This window comes from Osmerus eperlanus, chromosome 4 (genome assembly GCF_963692335.1).
Source record: "Osmerus eperlanus chromosome 4, fOsmEpe2.1, whole genome shotgun sequence".
In the NCBI taxonomy this organism is placed as follows: Eukaryota; Metazoa; Chordata; class Actinopteri; order Osmeriformes; family Osmeridae; genus Osmerus; species Osmerus eperlanus.
This window is the reverse complement of record NC_085021.1, coordinates 12,460,374-12,485,374: the sequence shown is the minus strand read 5'-3', so window position 1 is coordinate 12,485,374 and position 25,001 is coordinate 12,460,374. Positions and strand designations below refer to the sequence as shown.

General features: G+C 42.6%; 1 protein-coding gene across 12 annotated transcripts in view; it reads left to right on the top strand.

Annotated features, from left to right (window-relative positions):
• The first annotated feature begins 8,916 nt into the window (after nt 1-8,916).
• The window catches only part of LOC134018844 (membrane-associated guanylate kinase, WW and PDZ domain-containing protein 1-like), a 74,973-nt gene continuing 58,888 nt past the window's right edge, over nt 8,917-25,001 (top strand). For 7 of the 12 annotated variants that reach the window (XM_062459142.1, XM_062459133.1, XM_062459136.1 and 4 more), the window contains exon 1: nt 8,921-9,637. In XM_062459142.1, coding sequence (XP_062315126.1) covers nt 9,340-9,637 — 298 coding nt within the window. In that variant the 5' untranslated portion in view covers nt 8,921-9,339. Of the gene's footprint in view, nt 9,638-25,001 lie in introns of all 12 variants that reach the window. The other 5 variants (XM_062459139.1, XM_062459138.1, XM_062459141.1 and 2 more) reach the window with 4 other exon arrangements.

Genomic DNA, 25,001 nt, shown 5'->3' with positions numbered 1-25,001 from the left:
TTTGTCTGGATCTGAATTTGGCCTGGATCCGGGATTGGTCTGGGTGTGGTTTTGTATCCGGTCAGTAGACGTGCGTTTTGGAATGAAAACACATGCTGCTTTAATTGCGGACAATTGTCATTAATACTTTGTTGTGTTTGCATTGGTCAGCGCTCCACACATCTCCTTTGCAAAGAACAGACCAGCTCAATAGATGTTTACACCCCTCTTCTTCCCTCTTGCTAAACAGAAGATGGAGCTACAGCTAGAGCTACTTCCCCTGTAGCCACACCACTTTCCATTGTATTGGTATTGATTCTCTGACACTATGTACATAAATCCACAGGGACAAAGACCACTTATGTCTCTAAATGATCCAAATCAATAACTTGGCTCAGAATGTGGCAGAATATAGGTCCATTTTCAGTGAATCCTGCCAGTTGTGGTGGGTGAGGTTTAGTGATGTTGTAGGCCTAACTAAGGTTTCCATCGGTCTCTTCCAGTTCAGTGGAGCTGAGCTCCGTCTAACAGAAAGGCTGGCCTGTTCCCACAGTATCTCCTCTGTCAGGCTGGGGGTTGTATGTTAGTACTGTACTGACCACCCTGCCCAGAAGGAGATATGGCTGTCCACGTCAGGCAGGGATATGGACTCCAATAGAAGGTCAAAGGTCAGGCCTTCGGATATTCCCAGTGGACAGAGCTACCAGGAAACTGATAGCCTGGTCAAGAACAGCGTACGGGTGCTATGATGTAGCATCTCAAGCCACTGGCACACTGGGATGACTGGCGGGAGCCACTGCAGGGAGATTATGGAGCTCCCATGTTCCCCTAAGGATGTCATAAAGACACATCTCCCATGTTCCCCTAAGGATGTCATAAAGACACATCTCCCATGTTCCCCTAAGGATGTCATAAAGACACATCTCCCATGTTCCCCTAAGGATGTCATAAAGACACATCTCCCATGTTCCCCTAAGGATGTCATAAAGACACATCTCCCATGTTCCCCTAAGGATGTCATAAAGACACATCTCCCATGTTCCCCTAAGGATGTCATAAAGACACATCTCCCATGTTCCCCTAAGGATGTCATAAAGACACATCTCCCATGTTCCCCTAAGGATGTCATAAAGACACATCTCCCATGTTCCCCTAAGGATGTCATAAAGACACATCTCCCATGTTCCCCTAAGGATGTCATAAAGACACATCTCCCATGTTCCCCTAAGGATGTCATAAAGACACATCTCCCATGTTCCCCTAAGGATGTCATAAAGACACATCTCCCATGTTCCCCTAAGGATGTCATAAAGACACATCTCGATGTGCATCAAGACAACTATGCCGTTCCCTGAGGTGATGCAGGAGATGGTTCTGATGATGGATGGAACAGTTCCACCACTTCAGGTTGGGAGATAGAAAGACCTCTTACCACAGGCTGTTTTGCCTCTTTCTTGCATCAGCCCAGTGTGCTCTATCAATCTTGTAGACACACTTTGGCAGCAGCTCCATGGCAGTGTCAGGAACATGTGACCCCTAACCTAAGCAGCAAGATTGATGCCCACAAGTCTCTTTCCCACACTGCCTGGCAGAACCCATGCGTCACTCAGGCATGGCCTCCCACCCCCTCGGATGAACACGGGCTCCACTGGTGGTCATGGGAAACCCCATAGCAGTCCAACTCATACTCTTACATCACATACCTGCCACTCATTGATGTTATCAAAGTCTGCATCTTTTGGTTTATACCATGTCAACATTGCTTCACCTGTAAGAAATGCTCATATTAAATTTAATTCCCATGTGACCAACAAAGTATTAAATTTACTGACTCTAAGATAATGAGTGACTCATTCAGACATCCTGCCTGACTAGGGCAAACTTAGCAGCAAACCAACATTTCTCTAAATCGCTGAAACGTTTAATATAACATCCAACATGAAGTTTTAGTTCCAGCTGATTACTTTATCATTGTTTTACTTTACACTTTGTGTTCCATCATTCTCCGATCCATATAGCAGACATCTGCAAACGCACAGCTTGGACTCCATCAATTGGGACTGGAGCAGGAGGAGTAGGAGGAGGAAGAGGAGGAAGAGGAGGAGCAAAAGCTGGAGTTCATTGTTGAAATAAGACCAAAACAACCACTCATCCTCACAGCCAGTTCAAAGCTCTATTAGAAAACTGATGGGAGCGATTACAATTGAAGGTACAGTTGTTAAACCGTCACCCACCCTTTCTCTGATGCTGGCATTATAAATTTGTATAAATACAAATGTAAAACAAACTTTCTATTGACTACTGTGTTTCTCACTGGCTTTACTTAGTGTACTGTAAATGTAGTGCACAAACTAAAGGATGCATCCAATTCATTGCTTTTGAGATGTCACCAATCAATCAAGATAAGAAAGCTATAGCACAGAGTTAGAACTAATCCTTCAGTAAACTGTAACTGTAAAAAAATTGTACACTTTCCATTAAACATTACAACCACAAAATACAAGAATAATTTGTTTGTGCATCATTGATATTTAACCTTTTTATTTATGTGTACTGGTTCCACCTAGAGGCAACATTATTATCAATCATTTTCAATCTGCAATATACTTTTTCACCAGCAGAGAGAAGTATTACCTTTGTAAAACGGGATTAACTTGTCAGAATACATACAGACTTTTCAGATCTTGAATGTACAGTAAGCACTAACGAATGTAAGGTAATGTAGAACTTCTTATTGATCTTAATTCTACATTGTGAGCATAATAGAGGGCAGTAGGACCTAGCAGCAGCCATCTTCATTTGGTGGATTCATTAGTTACCCACTATGGGAAGTGTGGAGATCACCTGTATGCTTTCCTCTGCAGGCTTTATTTGAATCTGAGGTGATAAAACTACATTTTCACCTCTGGAGCATGACTGCTTTAGCAAAGGGAGCCTATGTGTGTATATCATTCTTCTCAATAAAAACTATTTAGCTATAAAGACTTCTTAAAATAATCCTTTTCTTTCCCTCTCCCTCTTTCTCCTCCTTCTCTCCAACCTCTCTCTGCGAACTCACAGCTAATCCATTGTGACAAATATGTGGGTTGAATGACTGTTTACCTGATTAGTGCTTCCAGTCTTCATACACCTTTCAGTAACAACATGTGCCACAGCAGGGCAGGGACTGACAGAGGACAAATCCATTTACAGAAACAGAATCCATTTAAACACCCCACCACTGGACTGTTCTGTGTTACATTTACAAAGAGGATCTTTATTTATAAACAGGTGAAGACTTCAAACCAAACTGGCTAAGCGGAAGCAACCATAGAGTAAAGACAATAAAAGGCATCTGCTGTCAGTAGCTACAATTGCCGTGGCTGCCTAAGTCAAAACATATCATTATGTCCTGGACTTAACGGCAGTCATGCGTCCTTATTCTTCATTCAGGTTCAGTACTGAACCCCAGAGCAGAGAGACAGGAGTGGGTGCAGGCTTCAGCTGGCCCTGTGAAGAAGAGCCACCTCAGCACTGCGCTCAGGGAAAGGCTATTAGAGAAACTGAACAGGTGTTCTATATCGGAGAGTACCTCCAGTAAACACACAAAGCTCCATGGCAACTAATCTTGTTTTTTTCCACGTGTTAGCAACAAGAAAAAGTCTGCTAGTCCACCTACTGTACTCAAAAACACATGCATTTTTTATAACTCAACTGCTGCTGTACTAAACCAGTGCAGAAGAGTCCAAGGCCTTGTTAAACTTGTGGACAGGCTCATCAAAGGCAAACTTCTCTGGTTCATATATCTTGTTGACAAGGGACACCATTTTTTATTCATATACAGTATACAGTTCATTTGTGCCATGCATATTATCTGCATCCCCACTAAAGCTTGGTTCTACTTCTATACCTCCAACCACTAGGAAGGTGTTTGTCTTAGATACACTTTAATATTATTATTATTATTAGTGTATGTTTGTGTTTGTTTTTTCACCATTACAGTGCACTGCTGATAAAAAGAGACCCACATCAGTGATTTAGGAGCCAATGATTAAATAAGTGAATAAGCTAAGCTCTTGTTCAAAGCTCTGTGAAGCCAACTGTTTAGAACTTCAAAGTTCTGCTAAAAGAGCACGACTGACGGCTCTCTGGTGAATTCATTCCGTAGCATAAATAATCATCCAGCAACTAAAGGCTTGGAGCCGAGCTGAACCATTGGGCAATTTAATCCATGTTTCCTTTACAATTAATCAATTGTAGAATGTCCTCTATGTTAGTACACATAAAAAAAAGTTGGCAACATATAGGGAAATGTCCCATCCTTTCAGTATCTCTCCTCTTCAGCTTTTTTTCACAGATATATCACTGTGATATATCTATGATTGTTCAGGAACTTCTGACCTGTAACATAAAGTTGAATGTACATTAATAAAACTGGTGAGCAACAGATGCCTTTAAGACATGTGCTGACTTGGCATGTCACTACTTTGGTCACATGGTCGTATTGTGCACAGGATATCCTGGTGTAAAGAATGTACTATGTACCATGTCCTTTCATCCAGCAAACATCCCCCTATGCAGGGCCGATGGCTGGGTTGGGATGAGGAAGACAGGGGCACCCTCTTTCCAAGGGTACCAAATACAGTGTACTGTCAGAATATCAAAATCTAATCAAAGAGACTGAAGGAGGAATAACCTGACAATCTCTGTTAATATTTTTTAAATTACCTTTGAATTTAACCAAAGCTATTAAACTGATATAAAGCCTAAACAGCGTCACAGATTAATCATATCTCGCTCTCCTCAGATTAAGTGAATCTGTATGCCTCTCAAAACACAAAACCACTAAGTTTTTAGCAAAGTAATGCTGCTTTGTGATCACAGTAAGCGTAAGGTAGTGAGGAAGCCTAAAGGGCAAAATGCTGTTATTTGAAAATGAGGCCTGTCATTCACACCCCTATGGGGGAGATTAAAATATGAATTGTAGGAGACAGGTTTATTACCATATTACTATTGCACATTATCACACATTAGCATACTTCATATTTTACCCAATGCTGGGTTAGTTTGACCTTTGATCCGATTCCGAGGTAATCTCAGGGGATGTCATGAAGAAGACGACCATATGCAAGTTAGTCAACAGACCCCAAACCCATACTAGGCAGACACACACACACACAAAATGAACACAAAAACTCTTAAGAGGCATTTCTGCATCAGATCATCTTGCATCTCACAAGATAAGTACGCCTTCAAAATAGACGTACAGAACTGACACAACAAATGCTTATTTTTAATCAGCAGGAAGCTGAAAGCTTAGCTTCTGTAGCTTTGTATGAGTAAGGGCTGTTTTGGACAGCAAGGGGATAACAATGTAAGCTGTCACCTAATCAGACGTTCAACAGCAACACCAAGCATGGGTGGATGTTACAGGGTTCACATGAAAGCCTTTTAGCCCCAGTATACACAGTGGAAAGATGTTGGGACATCTACCGGACCATCTCCTGACTCTTGAGAAGCTGGTAAACATTTAACCTCATGGAATGTGTGTGGTTGTGTGCATGTGTGTCCAAAACATTTTAACAGACAAAATATAAATTGATCTTCATAATATAATTTATATGATGGACTATATAATAGACTATATAATCAGAAGTGGCCATTTTGAACAAGCACGATAGTCTTGTTAAGACCACCTCTACACCCTGCTCAACTAATAGAATACCTCTTTAATCCAGTTCCTACATTTAAGGTGAATGGAACCCCTAGTTCCTTGCAGTACTGCTGTGTTCTCTGTCCCTGAATAATTCAATCACACTCACTATCTGCTCCTCTTGTATGTCACACGGTTGAGAACCAGTGAAGAGGAAGGCTGTATGCATGGGGACAGGCCTTGTTTTCTATGCCTGTAGCCAAGTGAGTGGTTTATGTAAGTAAGGGAATGGAGGGGGGTGGGGTGGGGGCACTATAGTGCAATCTATGCCTCTAGTCTTTCAACTAGTATCTCTGCCACTTTACTTTAGCTTACAATCACAATCAAACTTGACAAACAGCTGGCATGGAGATGTCTCTCAATAATTTGAAGCAGCAGCATCTCTGACTAAATATTTTTTACACAGGAATTGTACATCTTTGTGTGCAATCATAAACAAGTAAAACATGTTTTGTTCCTTAAACATGCAATGCAGTCTTGGCATCTTTAAGTGTAAATATCTCTTTAGGCCTTTAGTAAGTTTTTTTACAGAATGTGTTTGGAACCCAGTCCCTATATGAGATGTGTAATAGGAGAATTCAGCTGCTAACTTTTGCATTATTGAACAGATACCAAACCTGCAGCCATCTGATTTCCCTCAGGTATACAGACACAGGCATATGTTCCTAATTATTTCAAATAAAATTGCCTACATATCTCATTGCATACCAGTGTTCAGTCCATTACTGTTGTACATACAGCAACATGATTCTCTGCATGTCCCTGCCATTCTATTTATGAATACAGCATTTTAGCTTTATGTAATACTACTTGGCATATCTATTTAGCTTTTAGAGTTTGTACATAGGAGTTCTACAGTAATAATAATAATAATGGTTATTATAAAAATAATACGAATACAAATGCATTAATTTTCTTTCCAAAGCAATGTACAAATTAAAGCTCCAACCTCTTGATCTACAATCAAATGTTCTCACCACTAAATCAAACGTATCCTCTCTACAGTACAATAGAATTATCATGTCTGAAAGAAGCATCTGATCCATGAAGGAATTTTAACCACCTAGTATGGTTGTATTTGACATTTAAATTAAACACCTTGACCCAGCATTGTGCGGTCTGTCTCTAGTCACCTGGGACAGTTTGAAGGCAAAAGGCTTGTATTCACCGGCACTACAGATCAATGGTGCTGCTGGACTTCCTGGTTAATAATTCATTACTTGCCATTGATTGTGGATGTTGAGCATTCCAGAGGGTTGGACTCACGATTACTGTCACTCACAATACTGAAAAAAGACGTATACAACAATATAAGCTTTATAGTCTTTGTGGTGCACTGGGCTTTTACCTTTTGATCGTATTCACAACAGTTCAAGCAGAGACCAATACAGTGGAGTAGGTTTCATTATACAGGTCCCCGCCCCCCCCCCCCCCACACACACACACTTTGTATTAAGAAAAAATATGTTTAACAGCAGAAAGTCCAAGTCGTACATGCACACAATATACTATGTTTTCTTTATGTATCACTCCAATGACTTATCCCAGTTGTGTAATCTGGTTTTATGTAAATAGAAAAAGTATTGGTACACCAAACCGAAGTAGGTAACCACTCACACAATTAATAATGAATTGTAGATTGGGTGATGTGAAGTTAATTTAACTTCTCAAAGCTGCTGCTCAAAGACTATTACATATTATATAAGCTGTGAACTGCTGAATATCTACTGAGAACAGGCAGTACAATACAGTCATTGTAAACTGCTGTGTGTTACTATGGAGATCTTTCACAGTGTTTCCATCCACTAAGAACATTTCACCCAAAACATGGAATTACTGTTGGCAGCAGTGCAATAAGACCATGATCTGTCAGTGTGAACCAGTGGACCAGGCCCTGTGCTGAGACTGACTGAGTCTGCAGTGCTGTCCTACTGTCTCCTCAGGAGACAGTAGGACAGCACTGTGTGGAAAACAGCAGGTCACCGCCCAGCAGTCAGAGCTCATCACTGGCCTAGATGTGGCTGATGTGAAGTGGCCAGCAGCAATTAGCGCTCACCTCCGACCCTCTCAGAATGTCATGTAGCATGTGACTGGCACACTGCAGCCAAAGGAGGAGATGATAGACTGGAGCTGAAGCCTTTTCTCTGGACATGTACTGTACATTACAGTAGTTAGTGATAGTTATTAAGGTAAAGCATTAAGATGCTCACCCCTGCTAAATTTCATAGGTAAAAGACTGCATTGCACAGAGAAAAATGGTGTACATAGACTCATTCCAAGCCCTTAGGGATGGTCACTGGTCATAAAGCAGACATAATTTCATGCAGAAGAGATAAAAGCAAGGTGGTGCTATACAGGCTACGCTTATTCACAGTGGTGGTGACTAGAGACCTTTTGATAGGAGAGACCTTTCCCAGCTTCCCACCTGATTTCTGCTCAACACTGCTCGCTACATTACAGCATGCCAAATTGGACATCATAACTGTAAACATTCCATTGATGAGAACAGTTTGAATGAAGTTCAGACTGCTGAGGATATACAAGTGATCACCATGGTTTACTAAAACATGTGTGTAGTGAACATGTTTCTTTCTGGTATTTTTATTTTTGTATCATATAATAATGTAGTGATATACAAACTTTGATGACCAAAACAAGGACATGACAGTGTCCAGCCACAGCTCTCTTTCCTTGGCTGATTTTGAAACGTCCTGGGGCCAGGGTGATATATTTCAGATCTACTGATTTATTAAATGATATAGTTCGGCTATGTGTAGTTTAGAGACATTTCAAGTTTAGAGAACTTCATACACTTTTGAAGTTCGTAGATTTCACTAAATATAACTCAAAGGAGCAGGAATAGGTCACTTAAAAATTACATGAGGTGGAACTTGGCAGGCATTCATTCGGATGATTCCTACCTTTCGTGCTCTCACGGGGCATTAGACTTGTGTGTCTGAAACTGTGTGGAAGCCTAATAGCCGCGTCCCCAAGGCATCGTGACATTATTTATGAATAAAGAGTAAAGGTCCTAAAGGGGATTACAACCAAAGAGCGCTGTAATCCGGGTTTCCAGGGTAGAAATGCGTGTGTCAATGTGGAGAACGCAGAGCATTAGGACCCTGTAATAGGTAGGCTATAGCTAGGATTTCCCCTTGGCGCTCTGGAGAGCGGCAGGGACGCATGCGTTGCTTTTACTATCAGTAGATCCTGACCATTGGATCAAATAGGATGAACTGTCGCGTTACCTGCTTAAAGGCGTCGCAGACTCTGTGAACCTCTTCAGCCTACTTCACGCCGGACAGGTAAAGGAAGAATAATAAAAAGTTTGATGGATATAATGCATAATACATATGCCCTGCAGTTTGAGAACAACGGGAAGATATTGGATTAAGATCGTTTCCAGGGGGAACAGAGAGCGTGCATGATATTAAAGAAGATGAGGAGAAAACAACAACAACAACATCTGAGACTTCCCAACGGGATGTTTGCAGTTTCGACAAATGAACACTATGCCTTGGTTTAATAACAACTAAAATGGTCCGATCTGACTTTACATTTGTGCGACCTAAAGTTTGCTCTATTATGGGAGAAACAGTGTGTTATGCTTCACCTGGTTTTTGAATCATCCGGTGGGACTAACATTTTTCGGTTGGATCCTAATAACCATGTCAAAAGTAATTCAGAAGAAAAACCACTGGATCACCAAAGTTCATGAGTTCGCGGTGAGCCGGGACGCTTGTGAGCAGCTGAATTTGGAGCTGTTTGGTGGAGCAGAAAACGGAGAGTTTCCGTACATCGGAAAAGTCAAAGAGGATGTGGTGGTTTATAAAAACGGCCAGTTGTCCGAGGGAGAATTATTGCTGGAAGTTGAGGGTCTGCCAGTGTCTGGGTTGCCCCTGTATGACATAATGACTGTGATAAGGAGTTGCAAGGGTCCCATAAGGTTGAAATCTGTCAGACAAGGTAGGTGGTGGTTTGAATGAAATATCAGCCATGACAGAATATTGCTGTAAAACTCTACTCTCTCTCTCTCTCTCTCTCTCTCTCTCTCTCTCTCTCTCTCTCTCTCTCTCTCTCTCTCTCTCTCTCTCTCTCTCTCTCTCTCTCTCTCTCTCTCTCTCTCTCTCTCTCTCTCTCTCTCTCTCTCTCTCTCTTTCTCTCTCTTTATCTCACCCTCACTCACTCATTCATGCACTCACTCACTCACTCACCCACTCACCCACTCACCCACTCACTCACTCACTCACTCACTCACTCACTCACTCACTCACTCTGAAAGTAGAAAGCCCAGAGGAGATTCCTTTATTGCTGACAGTGAGGTACCACAATAACCATGAGGACAACAGAACAGTCATCCACGTAAAGTAGGGCAGAGGAATGTGACACTCACCGGTCATCTTGTTTTCAGCATGGAATGACGGATTGACATGAAGCTGCTCTGACAGTCATCCTGACTGGTCTCAAGCAGGCAAGGGTAGCTAAAGACATGGGGGAGAGATTAAATCCCTCACTCTGACCTCTGATGAGTAAAATAAGCCACTACAAGGAACACACTAGTTTGAGTGCCATTCCATTTTTAGTGGTTTTGAACCTTTACTGCGGTCTTTGAGATGTAATCTCTGTAAATACAGTAAACACAGTAAATATTCATAGTGTTTACTGTTGGTTGATGGAGTTGTGAAAGAAAGACTGTGTAAGTGCATAGCGTGTTGTTGTTACCCCCTAATGCAGACACACTACTCCCGGGCAGTTGGGGGTTATTTCTAGAAGCGCTTTCTGGGACGTAGATGAGCCTGCCCCACTGCCCACGGTCTACTGCGCATCTGTTAGTGAGCGGGCAACAAACCAGGGCCATTTTATAAATGGTATTCATTTATTTTTTTGACATTTCACTGTTACTTGCATGCCATCATGCTATTGTTATGTGTGCCAACCAAGTCAGGATGTTGTGTGGCCTTTTGTTTTTGTCTTAGTCCAGAGAGGAGCCTGTGGCAGGAATCCAGACTCTGACTCTGCTGGTGTATGCTGTCTGAGCAAGCATATGCGTCTCACCCCAAATACCAGAAGCTACATTTTAGCTGTCATCAGTCGGACATGCTGATTTAAACACACACACACACACACACACACACACACACACGCACACACACACACACACACACACACACACACACACACACACACACACACACACACACACACACACACACACACACACACACACACACACACACACACAGGTGCAGTTGTGGCCTCATTTGATTCAGCTAACAGTTTCACTCTGGGAAAATCATTAACTCTGTTATATAACAGTGCCTCTCTGATGCACTGTTTGTGCCTTTGTGCTTCTACAGGAAATAACTTGGGCCTGTCAAGGTCTTAACCCCGATCACACTGGTAGAAAGACAGGCTCACCTTGCCCTGTGTTTGCAGAGCGGGTGTGAGGTTGCCTTCACAGCATACCACAGCAAAGACTATGTAGAGCTGAAAGACACAAAATGATTGTTTACGTAATCTAATGTCAATGTCAAAAGGTAATGCCTTTCAATTTATGGTCCTAAACATTGTGTTTCCTCAGAACATTAAATCATCAAAGAGGATGATGAAGTAAACATAGCAAATATGAGGGAGATCAGGAGCCTTCTCACCATGGCTACAGCAAGGCCTCTCTCATGAGTCAGCAGGGTTCCCTTGACTCTAATTAAAAGGTTCAGCTTATTCCCTGTCAACCTCAACCAGGTAGCACAAGACCTTCATTGTTTCTGTAACCTAGAGGGTTCCCATGCACAACCAGCAGGGCAGGTGCAGAAGGGGGTAGCACTCTGTGTTCTCAGACCCAGACTGGGTCACCGTCTGTGGGGTAAGATCTCATCTCTCTCCTCAGGTGGTTGTGGATCCTCTTACATCAGCCTGGTTACCTGAGCAGATTCAAACTTGATCAGTGTGGACTGGTTTATTGTGTCATTTTTGTGCATTAGAGGGGTAAACAGCCTAAATAATGCAGTGTTGTGTTCATGCTGAAATCCCTTTCAGAAAATGGAAACATTCCTCTGTATTATTTGCACAAAGATGCACACAAAGATTGCACAAAAATGTACACAATGAGATTACACAAAGATTCCTGTAGTATTGACTCAGTTACAGCACTGTGTATTGTTTATGTGAAGCAGCATGGAAACTGAAAGGCCAGGGAGATTGTACCAACTGACTTGTTATTCAGAAACATCACTCTCATAATGATAATATATTACCAGGTTAACAGTCTGAGTCTTAACAATATCTGTTTACAGGGAAAGGAGCCCTCTCATAATCTGGAGTTCACCATGTTTACACAGACACGATAGTTCCTTTATGTAAACAGACTGCACTATAGTTAGTGGTTTAATAAAACCCAGGACTAGCAGGTGTTAAATATTTTATATATACATTTTCTCTATTTTTCCCTTTTCCCCTTGTGTGTCCTATGGGAGCTCAGTTTTAAGAGGTTTATGATATGTTACAACCTCGCTGTTGAGTGTAGGGTAAAGTACAGCGACAGTGACTAACTGGTCTGTGCAGACATCCAACAATTGAAACTAGATTGAAAGACTTTGACCTGTTTCTACGGTGCTTATCTCCCACCTGCCTGTCAGTCAGATTGGAGCTAAATCAACTGTACATCTAAATTAAATCTAATATTCTGTAATATAGACTTGTATTAATAAATCAATATTATGCTTTTGATGCCAAACTTTTGATAAACTTTGCCCATACTCAAATGTGTTTCTCGTACGATAAAGTCTGTGTTGCATGAAGTTCCTTACAATATTAATATAACATTTGCCAAAATATTGATCTTTAGGGGTTGACATCATTTCCACCTGAAGTAGCCCCAGCCAACAGCTGAATTTGTTTGTAGAAGGGTTCGTTTTTCCACAGGGAACTTCCCACAGTAGGTCTTGTTTACCTCTCCCACTTTTAACTGAGCTGACGGGCCTACCTTCCCCCCCTCTCCCTCCCCTGAGCCCTGGGGTTGACAGTGACCTGTACACTCCCCGGGTGGCTAACCTTTCATCAGCCAGGTGTCCTTCCTCCCCCAGCCAGGCGTGACCAGGCCTGGCTGGGGGGTCCTGGTTCTCCAGCCTGAGCCCCTGCCTGATCCCTCCTCCTCAGACAGCTAGGGGGGATCAGGACTGCCTGCTGGGGAGGGGGACACATGCCAGACATTCCTGTGAAGCAGGGCTGGGAGACTCCTGGTGCCCTCCACTGACTCGTTTCAGCATCCCCTGTTTCCCAAAAACCTCTTGCCCAAAGCTGCTACTGTGTGAAATGCTGTTCTAGTCACCATATCTAATACAAATGCAATATATCAACTGTATGCATACATTGGTTTTATATATCACATTCATCTCAATGCAGTCTAATAATACCACCACTACAATTGGAAACAATGACAGCTTTTTCTAGAAAACCACACACAAGGCTGTGGCCTAACTCAAAGTAGGAAGTTTGCAAAACAAAAACATGTCTCATGTATGGCATTTCCTTCACCACACATATATTCATGGATAGGCGGGCTTTCTAACCCGATATCCTTGCTATGATATCCCAGTCTGGGAATGCATGTGAAGTCCTACTCATATTTGCTTAACTATGACGACGTTGTCACTTTTGATTAAAGAGAACCTATGACCTATGTCCCTGAGAGGCTAGTCAGAGGTCTGGGCCGAGAGACCCAAAGCTGTCCGCTTCTCCTCCTGCTCTGCATAGTCCCAGCCAGGCAGGCCTCTCACATGTCTTTCATCTTCAGCCTACAAAAGCCCATTTCTGTCTGGAAGGCTAACAAAGGAACTCCACACAGAGAAAACTGACCGTCTCTCTGAGACTCTGAGTGTAGGAGGTCGGATACCTTTTCAAAGGTAGAGCCTTAGCCTTCAAAGGTATAGTTTATTAGACTATACTATAAGGCCTTGTGTGTACTACTTTATGTGGGCACTGTACAACATATACTGTATGTGCTACTGTATGGTTACTCTGTGTGTGTGTGTATGTCTGTGTGTGTAATGTGAGACTTTCTTTTTTGGCCTTGAGGCAACAGGCAGATTTCATAACGTTGCCTTGAATAGTTGCAAAGGGATAGAGGGGGGGGGGGGGGCAGTCTCACTAGACAGGAGCACCTTGTGTTTTTTAAGAAGCTGACACAATGACAGTGATTGTGCCTCAGGTCCTGGAACATGCCTAGTTGTGGACCATAGTGGGTTATAAGTCTGCAGCTGCATTTATGAATTATGTTTATTACATGTAAGCCAAGACCTTTTAGGCATTCATGTCTTTGACTGTGCCGGCTAAAGAATCAAACTTTTTTTTAATGAAATATGAGCATTATACAACTGCTATTATAAGAGGTATGAAGAGGTTTGTTTTTCTGACCATTTAAAATGAGCCTTCCACAGAGCTCAGGGTGGGGACTGTCATTTCTCTCCATATTCATCTGCAGTGTTGTCCTCTCAGTGGGCCTGTGTCTGGGAGATGGATGGAGAAAAGTGTTGTCAGTAGAGCAGAAACAGGTGTTACCCCACAGGGAGCGAGCCAAACCTGTCTGGCCTTGTCTGCACACATAAACATAAACAACACACGCACACACACATACACAGAAACACTTGAGATGAGGTGAGTAATAGACTGGTCTTGTTTTGAAATAACAGATGCTTTAATGATTGCAGAGCTTGCCCAAACATTTTGCTAAATGCATCTTTTACTACATAAAGCACAGGAGAGCATGCTGTATTTGAATCCTAGTAGTATTCACTATGTATTTGAACAGTGCACATTGCTGTGGAAGAGGTTCAAACCTAGAAATGACTTCACCCACAGAGGAATGCTCACAGAGATAGTGAAGAGAAGAGGGCTCCCTGCCTTCACAGTTGAGATACGGTGGATGCCATTCTCATTTCATTATCCTTAACGCACACAAAGCCTAGCAATTGTAGCTCTTCGGGACAGCAAAGTCGGCACGTCTCATATACTGCTGAACACATAGTTAGCACACATCATGTTTCACCTCCAGCAGACTCCCAGCAGAGGACTGTTGGTCTGTGGGAGCTGGCCAGCATCTGTTGCAGCTGACGTCATCCCACACTCTGGTTGCCCTCAGATCAGAACACTCTCTACTCTCCATGAACTACCTTAACTCACGTCCCCCACACTACACCACACCTTCAGTATGTCAGCTATGCTTTCCTATATAAGATATAGCAGTGAAACAGCCTACTAAGAGTATTTTCATGATTATTTTAAAGTTTCCCCCCTCCATCTTTAGTGTGATGTGATTATTAATGTAGTTGTGGGTGATGTGTCCGTTAACTGGAGTACAGACTCCATATGCTACAACTATGCCAAGACCTTATGTGTTTTTCCTTTTGGTTCAAACAACAAAACATCCATACAACCTGTATGCATCCCATTGGGGTGTAAGGACTCGTCAGAGTGGATTGTGCAGTACACAAAGCTTAGGCCTCAGTCCTCTGAGGGTGGGATGATGTCACCAGTGTTGCTATAGGTTAGTATGTAATAACTAATTTGATAGCCTCGGTCTGTGTACTGTCTTTATTCCCACTCAGCCTACTGAAGGTCTGGGAGGCAATCTGACAGCTACATCCATTCTTTTAAATGTCCCTCTCTCTTTCTGTAAGCTGATTTGAGTGTATATTTTCATTTCAAACAGAGAACTAAGGGAGAGGAGGGACTAAGGGATTTAGGGGGTTGTTATTTATTCTTCTTTTGAATGGTGAGAGTAAGATGTATTAGGGTCATGCATTGCAGAGCCTGTTTGAAAAGTCTCAACTTTCTTTTCACGCAACCTGTATGAGAGAGCAAGAAAATAGTCTGATATAGTCCACATCCTGTGTTTTGGTTGTCCAGGGTAGTCTTCCCTCTCTTGCTGTGCCTTTCTGCATCCCAGAACTCCAGACCTGAGCTTTTTAGGCAGCAGGGAATGTTCTGGTCATATAATTCTGTTGTGAGAAACTCTCCTGTGACAGGGAACAATTGAGTGTGTATCTCCTTTCTCCTCATACTCTATTTAAAAAAAGCCAGACAGACTCACAATCATTTCTCCACCCTGCCCACAGGGATAGCCAGAAAACATGTTTATGAGCAATCCTGATGATTTGAGTCAGGTGTTCTAAGAAAGAGAAAGCCATTCTTGGACCCAGACACACACATACACACACACACACACACACACCATACCACACATAAACACACACTCTCTTCCTATATGAAGACCATAAATTGACATTTAAGCCCTACTGCTCATAAATTCACACATCTGGAAAGGCTTAGAGACCATTACAGGCTTGGGTTTACACACATGAATCACAGTTCTGCCCTTTTAGCTTTGTTGTGGTTTTCAATGCTGCAATCACACAGGTTATTTCAGATACAGATAGTTTTTGATGTTAAACTTTCTTTCATTGTGCCACTGTTTCTCTATCATCAAGCATGGTGTGTCTGCCGGAAACAGAACTACTTATAGTCTAGGGTATCTTAAGTGATAGCTAGCACTACTGAGTGCTTTTTTTTGTACTTTTATGACACAATCAGCTTTGCTGTGTGTCATACTGTCTTTCCTTCCCAGAAGGATGACTAATCTACATTTAGTCATTTAGCAGACGCTCTTATCCAGAGCGACTTACAGTAAGTACAGGGACATTCTCCCCGAGGCAAGTAGGGTGAAGTGCCTTGCCCAAGGACACATCATTCGCACGGCCGGGAATCAAACCAGCAACCTTCTTATTAATAGCCTGACTCCCTAACCACTCAGCCATATATTCTTTTTTTCTCTCCTGCTCACTCTATGCCTCACTCTTTCACAGCTCATCCGTCATGATATTAAGGTTACGCTAACATAATCCACATAAAAGCTTCCTATCTATAAGGATCATTATACAGATTTTCTCAATGCTGGGATATTGTGCTCTCTTGTGTTCACCATGGCTATTACTATGCATGAGCCTACAGCTAGTGTATAGGATGGGTCTCTGTATTGTGGACTAAAGGGTGGAGTGCTGCTGGACTATATTTATGAAGGAGTTCCAGAAAGGATTGAATGTTGCCGCAGACAGATGGGACCAGCCCTGATAACCTGCCCTCCCTCTCATAAATCTTGATCTGTTATCTGTGGCCAGCGAGAACTTGTGCACTCTCACCACCAGTGTTACAGATGTACACTATAGGAATATACAGATGAACTTTACATGCTTGTTGTATGTCCTCTGTTAGAGAGTTGGGTTCCAGTGCTTCCTGACAAGACTTGTTTCCAGAGGGTCTGCTTTCAGTGTGACCAGGCATTTGATCAACTATGCTCTGCATAGTCCCAGCCAGGCAGGCCTCTCACATGTCTTTCATCTTCAGCCCATTTCTGTCTGGAAGGCTAACAAAGGGACTCCACACAGAGAAAACTGACCGTCTCTCTGAGACTCTGAGTGTAGGAGGTCGGATACCTTTTCAAAGGTAGAGCCTTAGCCTTCAAAGGTATAGTTTATTAGTGCTTCCTGACAGGACTTGTTTCCAGAGGGTGTGCTGCCAGTGTGACCAGGCATTGGATCAACTAGTGTCAGGTGAGATGACCCACCGTGACGTTCCCAGGGTCTTGATCTGTTCATGATGTTACTGCACCTTCACACACACAGAAAAAGTTTGAACCCATATCTCCAAACAGATGGGATGTAAGTAACAAGTAAATAAGGATAAATCTTCAGGTTCCCCCAGCCTCGTGCAATGTACTTGAATATGTTTGTTTGGATAAGAGTATGTTTTTAGTGTTTGTCTGATTGTCTGAATGTGTGTGTGTGTGTATTTGTTTGTGTTCTCTTGGTGTGTGTGTTTTTGTGTTATAGCTTGAAGTTGTGCATGTTCTCCCTGCCCCCCCTCCTCCATTACCAGTCGTATATCTGTCAGCTGTGGCAGCTGGGAGGAGTGCTTATCTAAATCAAAGCAGAAAGGTAGAATTGGGGCTCCGCTGTGTGTGAGAGGGGGGTCTGATATTCTCATTAGTGTCTGCGAGTTTGAAGACTGTTCCGGTTACTATGGCTGTAGTTAGTCACCGTATTATGGGATTGACAGTCAGCAGAGATGGAGATGATTACTGTGAGTGAAGCTTCTCTGATCTGGTGTGTGTATGACACACAGGGGTCAATTGTGTATATCTGTGTTTGATGTGATTGACACTGCCTACAATGTCCCATTATTGAGCTAAAGCTTTGATTTGTGTTTGTATGAATGTGTGTTTTGGTGTGTGTTTGCACTCGCATTCATGTACGTAGGTATATTGTGTGTGCGTGAGTGTGTATGTATTTGTTTGTGACCGAGACAGATTGACGTGCTGTATGTTAACAGCTGTGGGATCCTAAGCCATCTCCATCCCCTCCCTGCTCCCTTGAAGCTTATGACAGACAGAAATGTCTGATCAGTCCATCCTCTTATTTCCCCATCTTTATCTGGCATCTGTCTTAACTTTTCCTCTCTTCCTTATTTCCTCCACAACCATATATTCTTTCTTTCTCAGTGAATGACATTTATTCAACTTGTCTGTGTTACATAATCCATTTTTCCTGAAAAACATGAGCTGTTAAATATGCTGTAAAGCAAATTCCATGATTTTTTTCTCAGTACTTTCCATACGTTTTAAATGAGTTGCTTAAAGCATGTGGAAAGCGCAAAAACGTCCCACTAAAATGTGTAGTTAGACCGTTGAACAGTTTCTCACCAGTTTTCAGCTCAGGTTTTGTATAGGCGGGGCAAAACCCAACCTATCTACATCATAGCCACCTATCTACGTCAGATCACAGATGGTTTATATAACCTGCATTCTGTTACTCAGCTGGTAAATTCCAAATACAAAGTAATTAAAACATAAAACACTCAGAGACTGCAGGTAGGACTGTTCTGATATCTGCAGTTGATTAAGCTAGTTGTTGCTGTTGTTGCTAAATTCAATAGATTCGAGGGGCGGAGCTTCAGCGACACGGCCCCCCAGTATCAAGCAGAGAAGACTGCTGACTTTCTCACGATTTCAAAGCCTAATTTAACATACGTTTTTTTTCATTCAAATTTGGATGGGTAGTTAAAAACACATTCTTCTTTGGTGTGATGAACTGAAAACTCATTTTCAGCATCTTTAACAACGCAGGTTCCTTCCAAAACATAGCAGTGCCTGTTTGTTTGATGCTTGTTATAGAAGACCTCAGAGGTGAAACTGACATGGAAATTACTATTTAGTTAACCTAAAAGGTTAACTAAATAGTAGGCATTTGGTTACTGCAAACCAAATGCCTTGGTTCAAAAAGCAAACCCCTCTCCTTATCCAATAGTTAAGATCAGCAAAAACAGAGGCCTTTTCTGCCCTCTATTGTTAGATAGATGGATCCACTGCCTGATTGGTACAAGCACAGAATAGGACCATTGCAGGGCACTGGTCCAAGGATGTACTGGCTGTCTTCCCGTCCTGTCTAAGGTATCAGTAGACACTCACTGCACACAGCCACTTATTTTACATATAAATACCAAAGCAAAATGAAACACAAGCTATATTTAGTTTTTCACCATGTTTTTGAGTTAAGTTTGAATAGGACCAGGTCTCTTTCTGAAGTTAATCTGGATCTGACTACTGCAGCTGGAAATGACCACAGAATAAAGATGCATCAGATGAGTCAGTGTGAGGGCCTACATTTCCCTGCAGGACTCTGGCCTGATCTAACACACAAAACCTCCTTCATCGGACTCACGTCTCTCCCTTTCACATCAGCACATTTTCTTCTACTCCCAACTCTGAATAACTTCATCATAGCCACTGTAGATGAAGACTCGTTTGATCTTTCTTGATCTGTTTGACCATTGAATTCAGTCATGGACATGTTTCTTTCTTTTTTTCTTTTTTCTGTGAACTTGATATTTTTAAGTTGTCCAACTCTCTCTCCCATTTGTTGGGTACCCTGCCTATGTGAGCCTGACATAATATCACACAGAATGACATGCTTTCTTCTATTCCTCCTTTGCTCAGTGCTTAGAAGAAAAACAGTGCTGTAGTTATATTAGATGCGACTAGTTTCTTAGTTTAGAGACTCATTTTGAAGTTATTTAAGGCAATGAAAGGTCTATTCAATTAGAAAACTGTGCCATCGTTATGTAACCAAGACATAACCCTGTTCCTAAGACAGTTGTTTGAAAAGAAAGTGGAGAGACAGAGGCATATTTTTAACTGTCAGCTGATGACTATTTAGCTCTTATCAGAGGTACATCTTTGTTCTAGGTTAGCCACTTCCAGATATTGAATCTGATGTTCAAGTCTTTTCAATTTTTATTTGAAAATAAGCCTCTCAACATATTTGTGTGTCTGTCAGTCCTTGACTCTCAGAGGAGTTTGACAGGGAGAATGGAGAGAGGAGAGAGGTGACCTTGGTCCCCAGCTGTTCTACAGAAGACTGCAGCATCTGGCCTCGCTGAGGGGGTAGACATGGGAAGGGCTGGGTAGAGGGGGGGGGGGGCAGAGAGTTTGGCTCTGCTGGTTGTTTGAGTTAGAGGTATGTTGAAGACCAGGGAAATTATTATTTGGACTTTTTCATGTTAGGTTAGGGGATAAGTCAAAGTGCAGATGGGGGTTGAGGGTGAGATGAGCTGAGCTTATCTCAGACAGTCAGACAGTCAGACATACTGTAGAGACAGACAGAAACAGACAGAGGAGAGAGATCATTGAGGGGGAACACTGTTGTAAGGCGGAATTGTGGAGAGACTATATGTAATACGTAATATGAGTGATAGAGCAACTATACTTATTCACTGTTGTATTGTCTCTGACAATGGTGATCCTGAGAAAGTGTGTTTTTAGAGCAATACTTTAATATACAGTTTTTATCTCTGCTATTCTTTATCTTATGTTGTTGTGACTGTAGTGCATGTCTGTCTTCTAAGTGGTGTGTATTTAGTGTTGTGTTCTCCCAGCAATGTGATTGTAGGATAGAACAGCCCCAGCTGGGATCTGACCTCTCCTGGACCCAAGGTCAGAGGTCAATAACCCTGTACCTCACTGCTTACACGTCCCCTTAGAACCGGTGGCACATGATTAGTCAGGCTATGATTAAGGGCTGTGTGTGTGTGTTTAATTGTGACATCTTTACCAGTTGGGTTCGTGATCGCCGCATTATCTCTATGGCTCTATTCTCTCATCCCTAGACAGAGCAGGCAATATCTGGAGGACTGGGCTCATTTTTACATAGCCTACCTGTCTCCTCCCAGTGAAACTACTGTATCCTCACTGCCATGGCTCCTCCTTATTACATGCCGAGAAAAGAGACCTGGGCTTCACAAAATAGCCCCCCCCTCGCACCTCCCCAGCATTGGAGAAGAAATAGGCTGCAGGAGCTTTAAATGTCTGCAAGAGGGTTTCAGTACAGTACAGTCATTCATAATCCACAATTTCTACTTCAAGGAGCTTATCAGAAACTGACACCTGCTTCCAACAATTAACATTTCAGAAGTCTATTTGTTTATTCACGGTTCATTTTACCTCCTCCCTGGAAATAATGTGGATTCATATTAGTTTGTCATTTACAGGTCATGAATGTGTGCTTGACCTCTCCTCATAAGGTGGAGATGGAGTGCCAATCATTTTGCTTCCTGTGCTTCTCATGGTGTGAAACACAATATTTAACCACATACGATTTACGTGTTATTCGAGTTATTGGTACATTTTAATTTGTCGATTAGTGTGCATGTGAGTGTGTGCCATAGTTTATTATCTATCTCTCTGTCCTTGTCTTTTCTTTCTCTAGTTGTCTTTACCTGAATGTTTCTTTTCTCATTGTCATACGCTGCATGAGCTGTCTTGTACATACACCCCAAACCAGGAAACCCTTTGCAGTCACTGCTGCTCACACAGTTAGAAAGCATCCTTTCTATCCTCCATTTCTCCTGCCCCTGAGGTCATCGCTCATCCCTATGCCACTGGGTGAGTGAGGCCATTTGTTTGCATTTCTCATCCCCAGGGCCAGGTTAAGGTCATCTGGGGCCCGGGGCAGAAGCCTCCCCGAGGCCCCCCAACCACCCCCCCCCCCCCCCACGCAAAATATTTGTAAATATATATATATTATTATTACTATGATTTTTATCAATATGAGAGAGAGAGGGATTGGTAATTAAATTATGACAGACAAAAATATCAGTATGTGATACATTGTAATCAGTGGCGGCTGCTGGTCTTTCAAAGAGGGGAAGCTCATTTTCGGCCTAAATCCTAAAAATGTTTTATTTATTTGGCTATTCACTGGCTAGTTCACCCCTACAACACTAGCCTAGCCTACTGAATGAATGAACGAACGATCTAACAAAACAATATTAATCAAGGAGGAAATGTGGAAATTAGGTTAAACTGAAACAAGGAACGTGGTGTATAATTGTATGAAATGTATGATGAAAATTGGTTAGCAATTTCGCCAAGCAAATACCAAGAAATAGGTTGCTGCAGCTTCGGTGATTCTGTAGTACAAAATTACTGTCAATCAAAAGGAGATGCAGTCTTTCGACAGACCCTCCAATCATCACGCGGAAGCTCAGTGTCCAGGCCAGCCCACTCCTCCATTCACCACCAGAGACGCTGAGCGGTCCGAGGCGGGACATAATCTCAGCATTCATCCAATGACCGTATAGTTTCGAAGCACTGAAAAAAACTTTTAAAAGCAGCCCCATTGAAGTCGAGCTTCAACAGGGAAATGCACTGTGACGCTACGGGAATGTATAAGAAGGAAATCAGTCAGTCGACCTGCTAGTAGCTGATTCTGAAAAAACTCGTCTTCGATATGAACGTGTTCTAACGCATTTAAAATGTTAACACAATAGTAAATATTTGACCATTACTTTTTTGAAATTTTAGGGGACGCTGAGTTTCCCTTGCAGTCTTAAAGAAATCGCCACTGATTGTAATACATTGTAACACGCCCCCCTTCCCAGCCACGAAGTCAAATAAATTGGAACATCAGTCTAGCGTGCACACACACAGCCCAGCGAACACATAGTTATATACAAACAACTCGATTGAACAATTTAATTATCAGGCTGTGGCCGCCTACTGAAAAGAACATAATCAGTGTGGGACTGTGTTTAAGTCCACTCGTCTACTTTTTTGAAGGCAAAGTCACGAATCAAATCGTTGAAGTAAATTTGCCAAATTTAATTTGGCAAAGCAGGTCAAACTCGTTTGACATCAACTTCATGCGAAGCCATTGTTGTCTTGCATGCTTTGATACCGACAACGACACGTGACGCTAAGAGAACGTGGACTTCACTACGGGTGGGTAAATGCATCAAAAATATGTATTATTTTTATTTATTATTATCTCCCGTGCCGGGGCCCCCTAGTGGCCGGGGCCCGGGGCAGCAGCCCCTCCTGCCCATTGCACAAACGCGGCCCTGCTTATCCCCAACTCGTCCCTGGCAATTCCCTGATTACCACATGGAGGGAGTAGGGACGGAAGGATGCACTACAACATTATGGACCCAGGACTCCTTCCATTATCAGTAATCTATAAGCAACTCTATGACTGCGCATCCAAGTCAAATCTAGCCATTTGTAGGGATGGAGTTGGACACCTCGACTGATGACAAACACATTGATTCAAGGGAAACTTGGTTGCATCAAGTCTGCTTTCACATTCCAAGTCCCCAGCAGATGTACTATTATTATTATAAGAGCCGAGGAATATCTATCTGCCGTAGAACACACAGCACACTCTATCACTCTCTTTATGAAGTGTCATTAGACACTTTGACAAATCTCACTAATAGGCTTGTCTGATCCAAAGTAACCCGATGTTCTGATACCCAGTCCTGGATACAATGGGAGCTCATTAAGAGGAACGTCAGAGGACTCAGGGTGAAGATGTTATATCACATCAAAGACAATGCATCAAGTCCTAGTTAAATCACCCAGGGCAGCAGCCACAATTAACACTGACTGGGAGGAGAGGCTTCAAATGGGGCTTGTCTTGGACCCACTGGAGCCGTACAATAGTTAGAGATATAGTATTAAAATTGTATACTTTCTATAGAACTTTCAATGCATGTTTGAATATTTAAAATAATCTGCCGTGTACAATTTGAATTGATTCTATTCATTGTCCAGAGCCTCCCATCCTCATTGAGTCTAACCCCTCCATTACTTTCATTATAGATTCCTTCATCTCTCCCTCCTCTCTACCCAGCTGCCTATCACCATTTGCAAAATGTACAGTCTCACTCCCCCTCATCCCTCAATCACCTTAAACTCTTCACCTCTCATCTCTCTCCTTTGCTATTTCCCTCACGTTCCATTTGCCCATTCCAGCACCCCTGCCTCACACTTTCCCACAAATCTTCCACTGGGGTCTCCACATCCAACCCAAATAACCTGGTCATTCCAGTAGGAGATCTGTTGGGTCCTTGCTTGAGACAGTAGATGAAAAATAGATGGCTACGGTCTTCCACAGTCTAGTATTACACATCTAGTCCTAGACTAAAAACATGGAATGATGGAAATATTCATAGGATTTTCCTCTTACTTCCGGACTAGACTTAATCCATGTCTGGGAAACTGGGCCCTGGTGTTACACACAGAGACATGTTCAATTCTCATCTGGAGTGCTCCATTTCAGGCTGAGATTGGCCATGTCACTGGTTTAATGAAGAGCGCTTGTGCTTAACATGATTACAGCCAGTTCTCGTCACTCCAGAGAGCACCACCACCATCACAGGCACTTTACAAGGTTTGTGTCACCAGATAGATGTTGTTTTAATGACATTAGCAACGTTTTGTAACCAGAGCGTCACATGCCCCTCTCTCTCTGAGAATGAGATCTTCCGATCTCATTCTCAACCCAAGATGTCTTTGCGACACAAGCATAAAGAGTCCTGTGGTATCTATGTGCTGTTCAGTTGCATTTACATCTGTATCAGTGTCTCTAGAGAACCATGCCTGTTCATCCATTTGTATTGTTTATCTCCTCACACAGCAGCACAGTGCTCCAGCTCTGTGGATGCATCTCTGTGTTCTCAGAACCATCTGTCTGGTTGTCACCCCCGCAGACTTCTGTCACTCTCATGCTCTGCTTTTTGTCGGAGCCACAAACAATGGGCCCCACCAATATATCTGGGGGCGAGGGAGGAAGAGAGGGAGGGAAAGACAGAGAGAGGGAGCAGTGGGATGAGAATCAGTCAGACCACGGAGGAACTCTGATGCCTTGCAGGCGATTAGCATCTCAGATGGGCAGACGTAAACAAGGCGAGGAATGGGGCTCGCTGCTTTTGTCTCATATTGTAT